A 6,099-nucleotide genomic window follows, 5' to 3' on the forward strand; every position below is an offset into this window, starting at 1 on the left:
AAAAAAAAAAAAAAAAAAAAAAAAAAAAAAAAAAAAAAAAAAAAAAAAAAAAAAGAATGCTAAATTACCATACCTGAGGAATTACTGTTTGGATTTCTTCGGGGACGGCCTCCAAGATCTTCTCATATGAAGCAGAATTTTTTCTGCCCCTCATAAGATCCATTTTGTTGACGATTATTACTAAACCACGACCTTCCTCCACTGCTCGCCTTGCAATAACCACTTCAGCATGTTTCATACTTCTTCGTTCTCTTGCAATCTGAACATCACATAGATCAATGTCACAGAAAAGTTGGATGGAGAACTTGATATAATTTAGAGAAAGTTGGGTCATTGGAAAAGCCTTGCTCTTTCAAGAGAGAGTAGAATTACGTTGGCTAAATTAGTCCTTACGAGATACCTTTATGCTACTTTTCAATCTTTTCCTGCACCACCCGGGTCTTAATTCGCAGGAGAAGTTGGTTAGAGATTTCTTTAGGAAAGTTTTTTGGAAAGGTAATAAGGAGGATGGTGCTGTCAATCTATTCAGTTGGGAACCACTTCTCTTCCGACTGATATGGTAGGTCGGGTATTGGTAATCTTGCCACTAAAAATCGAGCTCTCTTAGCTAAATGAAGATGAAGATTTCTTATGGAAAAGGAATCTTTGTGGAGACAGGTGATTTCTTTTAAATACAAAAGGAATGAGAATTAATGGTGGCCTTTCTGTGAAAGGCTCTTGGTTGCTTAAAGGCCCATGGTCCCAAATCAAGAAAGCTATTCTTCTATCTAAAGAGGTGGTATAAAATTAGAACGGGTCGTGGGGATAAACCCCATTTGTGGAGAAACGCCTAATTGATTGCCACTTTGGGTGGAGTTTCCTAGACTGTTCAGAACTATGAAAGCCAAGGACTCGATGGTTAGCCAATGCTGGTTTGATTCTCTTTGTGTGTGGGATTTGAATTTCAGAAGAAATCTTACTGATTCAGCGTTTGATGCATGGGCAGCTCTCTTGAACAAGCTTCATGATTTTAAATCGAATAACACGGATCTTATATGGAAACCATCGTGTCCTAAGAAGGCCAAGGTTTTCAGATACTCTTCTTCAGCTTATTGAGGGCGCCCCCAATTTAAGGTTCAGGCGAAAATTCTATGGTCCAATGGTGTCTTTGCCCTCCTTTGGAGACTATGGTTTGAAAAAATTCTAGAATTGTTTGTGGTCAAGAACTAACGGGCATTGATCTGGTCACTCTTTTTGCTTCTACTTTGGTCCTCTACTTCAACTTTTTTTTTTCTTTTTCTTTTTTGTAATTATAGTCTAACTCATATTTACACCAGTTAGGCTTCTTCTTTTGTAACCCATTTGTGTGTGGGGATATCTCATCTCCTCTCCTTTTGTAATTTCTCTCTTGTTAATGGAAGTTATGTCTCTTATAAAAAAAATGTCATAAAGGTTAAAAAAATGTCCTATCTTAAATCAGATGTTATACGAGTTTCCCATTAGTGTAGTCCACAATGAGTAATTTATCTTATTTTGCCAGAAAATGGAACGCAAAAAGAATAGACACGTTGGGGTAGGTTTTGCTTTGTTTAAAGAAGCTTGAAAATCCTAACATACTTTCAGTTTCTACCAACAATCTTCTAACTTTCCACGGAAGGAACTTGGCACCAGGTTTAAACAAGTGGAAGGTCTAGGCCTGCTACCCATTACACTAAAAGGTTCGTGGATGGTCTTGAAAAGTAATAAGAAAAGAAGGAAGAAATTGATTGTATCGCACACCTCTTCTGCATCAAGAACCAAAGCAACCACATGAGCTCTCATCAGATTCTTAGTAGATTGCATGACACTCAAGGATGATGGTCCTTTCTCCTCCTTAGTCCTATGCAACCAACCAGCTGTATCAACCTAATTATCATTACCAACCATTAACAATTAGTACTTCATAACACATAAGTGGTGCATTAAATAAAGTGTTATAACATAAAGAACTCCTTAGGAACACAGGTTTTATTCAGAATGCAAGGCATCACAAAAGGAGAAACAAGAAATAGTCAAACATGTGCTTACCAAGTATATAGTTCTACCCTCAAACTCAAATTGAGCTCTAACAGAATCCCTTGTTAAACCAGCTTCAGGACCAACAAGAACACGGTCCGATTGTAACAGTGTATTTAGCAAGGTTGACTTGCCAACATTAGGTCGTCCAACGATTGCTAACTGTAATTGCACCTTACTGTCCTGGGTGTCCTCATCCTCATTGGAGCCTGTGACCTGATGGAAGCGATCAAGACCACCATTATCTAGGAATTGTGAGAAAGCAAAGCTAGGTTAGAAGAGTGGGGAATAAAGAGATAATCACCATATCATCTACAAATTAGATTAAAAAAAATGGACGACGGTGGAAATTCACAAATGCGCAACATCCAACTCCGTTATCTAGACAAAGGATAGCACGATAGTAGAATATCACATTGGACCTACACATTGTGATAACAATACCAGTATCTATAAAAAAATTTAAAAATATTGTGTGAGGTGGGGAGCAGACAAAAGCAAAAATGAGAAATTGTTGCACATTAAAAAAAAAAATTAAAATTAAGATGAAAATATAATGCAAACAACAAAATGACCAAGAGTGGGCGCCAGTGACCAGAAGTAGCGTCTCGCGTCTCAACACATGTGATGCCGCTAATTGCTCAAAATTTATTCATCATTAAAAAGAAACAACAATATGAAATAAGGGAGTTTTCAAGTTCCGCCAGAAGCTCTCTCCTGCTGATCATCCCATATCAACACGGACTTCCCATATCAACACGGACTTCCCTGCTGATCATCCCACCAGAAGCTCTCTCCTGTTTTCATATCAACACGGACTTCCCATATCAACACGGACAATATGAAATTAGGGAGTTTTCAAGTTCCACCAGAAGCTCTCTCCTGCTGATCATCCCATATCAACACGGACCAAGAGTGGGCGCCAGTGACCAGAAGTAGCGTCTCTCGTCTCAACACATGTGATGCCGCTAATTGCTCAAAATTTATTTGCAGCATTAAAAAAGAAACAACAATATGAAATTAGGGAGTTTTCAAGTTCCGCCAGAAGCTCTCTCCTGCTGATCATCCCATATCAACACGGACTTCCCTCCGACTCTCACTAACATTCCATTTACTAACTTTCAGGTTGTTTTGCTTTCAGCTAGTTCTTGTATCTCTGCCAAAAGTCATCCCTTTAGCTTGTATCATGAAAGAATAATTGGTGATCATTGACTATATGCCTTTTTAGCAGAGGCCCGTTAAATTTCTTGTCTTTTCAAAATTCCAAGATTGGAGAGAGAGATCTCAAAAAGGATTATATGATGAACCTTTTGTAGAATTGAATTGAGAAGGGTGGAGGATCTTATTCATTAATTGGTACTGTGTATCAAAGACCTCTAAGGATGTGAGTCTAGAGATTGATAACTTGGATCTGAAAATTGTTATCAGTTTATCTAATGGTCATCGTGGGCTTTGTGGTGCCAGGGTATAGTGTGTATGAGATTCACATTAACGGATGGGATTCCTAGTTATACCAAAAATTCATGAGGTAACCAAACACTAAAGATGAAGGGGGTAGGCAGTCGAAAACCGAAAACTGCCTATGACAACTAACAGAAGATTTAAGCTCCAACGGCTAATGACTACTAACTCAAGAATTAACGCAAGCACAGTTAACAAGTTAGCAAGCTAAAACAACAACGTAGATAATCTCAAGAAATTAAGAAAAAAATTATTACAAAACCATACTTTTTTTAAAATGCATAGATCATTTGCACAAGCAGAAAAAGAAGCTCAAAAGTTTTATCCCATAATTAGTGAAACTAAAATGAATGGGGAAAAAAAGGCCACAAAATAATGCGTTTAAATAAATAAAAATCACAGTGAACTACGCCACAGTAAAATATTCCTGTGAGCGAGAGAAATCAAGTTTCTTGCTAATTTTGAAACAACTTACAGGATGGCCGAACTTACAATAATGAATAATGGCCTCCTCTCTCTTTAACAGCTTCCACAAAATCAAGTATATTGAAAAAAGGGCAAGTTCTGGAAGGGCACTCAGAGTGTTGGATAGAAACACACTGATATTTTCTTGTTTTTTGCAATCATAGGTCTCTATAGGCCAGCTAACACAAACTTGATCTAATTCCATTCGTTTAAACAACTACCAAACTCTACAATATTGGTGTCAAGAAACTTGGGACATCTCAATTTCAAAACAGATGATTATTATAGTTTGAACCCAAAATCTCAAAAGGCATCTAGATAAGATATAAAATTAGCCTCTTTGATCAACCTTTGGTGGTTATTGGTAATGTGCCAAGATATTTCAAATGATAATTGGTTGATAGGTACATTTCTTACCATTTATAACTTTGAGCATGTACTTCTCAAGCACAGGTTTGATGGCTAAATACAGGTCATGCATGCCAAGTCCAGTTTCAGCTGATATGGGAACAGGATCTCCAAAGCCTAGCCTTTCAGCTTCAAAGCCAGCAGCCAAAAGTGTGCCACTGCTGTCGATAAGCGATTCAGATTTATTCATTGCTACTAAAATGTTAATATCAGGTACATTTCTGCGCAGCCACTTCCCAACCTCCAAATCAAAGGGATGAAGACCAGCTCTGCTCATAAAAATAGCATCATGACTACTTTAAACTTCAGAGCCACAGTACAACAAAAGAAAATTGTCAATATGTATACTGAGTAAGACAGCAAGCATTCCTCTGTCTTACAATGAAAAGCAATATGCTACATTCATCTCAACCAAGTTCATGAAAAACATTCACCAATCACCTTGCATCAATGAGGAAAATTGCTAACTGACACTTGAGAAGCACCTTTTCAGTCATTCTTGCTGTTCTTTCAAGAATAGAGCCAGAAGATACTGCTGTCTCCAAGCCAGAAGAGTCCAATACTACAAAGCGCAAATCTCCAAGTTTGGCAACCCCTTCACGAATATCCCGAGTAACATGATCATCAGGTGTGTTGTAAACTAGTGCCTCCCTCCTCCTAATAAACCTATAGATTAACAACATTCACAATACCAGTAAGATAATGCAAAAAAATGAATCGGTGATTTAACATTGGAAAACACTGGGAAGTCCATTAATAGAGTAACAAAGGCATGCAGAGATTACCGATTAAATAATGCAGACTTGCCAACATTGGGGCGCCCAACAAGCACAACAGTTGGAAGCATATTAATGGGAATTTTGGTGAAATCAACTGAATTTTTGTGTACAGCTTGAACTATATTAGCAACAACATCACCATCACTTGCCTTATCATTTAAAAATTTCTCCGAGTGCCCATTTTCTGATACTCCACAAAATCCCCTGGCGATATGAACAGCAGCCAAAGGAAGCAATAATCTTGTACTTGAGATGCCACTATTCCAACCTAGATAGAATCATAGAACCCAAAAACAATGACCAACGACTTAATCTGTACATACAAAAGATGAAAACAAATATGAATTGTCGTGGATAACCATGTACAATCCTCCAAAGTTCTCGTATGTGTGAAGTTCTTCAATCCATCATCGTAAGAACTAAACCTAGACAAGAAATCAACAGTAAGTGGTAGAAGGAAGGAGGTACCTGATTTGACGAATGAATGGTTGCATTTCTCACTGAGGGGCTTCGGAAGTGTAGAAAAATTTGAAGGCGTGTGCCCCCCGTTGCATAAAACCGAGCCACTGAGAAAATTAGGCAACAGACTACTAAAGCTTGTTGTTCTACTTCTTCCTACGATATCGGAAACGCCATTACCGATGACCCGCCGGCGTTGAGACAGCAACGGAAACCATAAGCGAGACATAGCTACGTCGCGGCGGCAATCACAGTCGCAGCAACCTGTGAAAATATTCTTAGAACAAGAACAACAAAGAAGTATAAGGGTAAAATGGACATTTGAAGTTCAATACGTAATAGGGATAATTACACTCTTAATTTATGGGTTAGGTTGGTTTAATTAAAAAGGAAGTCATTTTCTATTTTTAAAAAATAATAATAATAATTATTATTATTATTTTTTTTTTTTTTTTTTTTTTTTTTTTTTTTTTTTTTTTTTTTTTTTTTTTTT

General features: G+C 37.5%; 1 protein-coding gene across 1 annotated transcript in view; it reads right to left on the reverse strand.

The window, feature by feature from the left end:
* Positions 1-5,887, reverse strand: part of LOC111483067 (GTPase Der) — a 7,592-nt gene extending 1,705 nt beyond the window's left edge. The window contains exons 1-7 of the mRNA XM_023129184.1: positions 5,616-5,887; positions 5,154-5,415; positions 4,810-5,034; positions 4,378-4,637; positions 2,047-2,279; positions 1,759-1,884; positions 74-259 (exon numbers count right to left, since the gene is read on the reverse strand). Of these exons, the coding sequence (XP_022984952.1) occupies positions 74-259; positions 1,759-1,884; positions 2,047-2,279; positions 4,378-4,637; positions 4,810-5,034; positions 5,154-5,415; positions 5,616-5,835 (1,512 nt within the window). The 5' untranslated portion in view covers positions 5,836-5,887. The remainder of the gene's footprint in view (positions 1-73; positions 260-1,758; positions 1,885-2,046; positions 2,280-4,377; positions 4,638-4,809; positions 5,035-5,153; positions 5,416-5,615) is intronic.
* Between the last annotated feature and the right edge of the window lie 212 nt (positions 5,888-6,099).

This window comes from Cucurbita maxima, unplaced genomic scaffold (genome assembly GCF_002738345.1).
Source record: "Cucurbita maxima cultivar Rimu unplaced genomic scaffold, Cmax_1.0 Cma_Scf00008, whole genome shotgun sequence".
In the NCBI taxonomy this organism is placed as follows: Eukaryota; Viridiplantae; Streptophyta; class Magnoliopsida; order Cucurbitales; family Cucurbitaceae; genus Cucurbita; species Cucurbita maxima.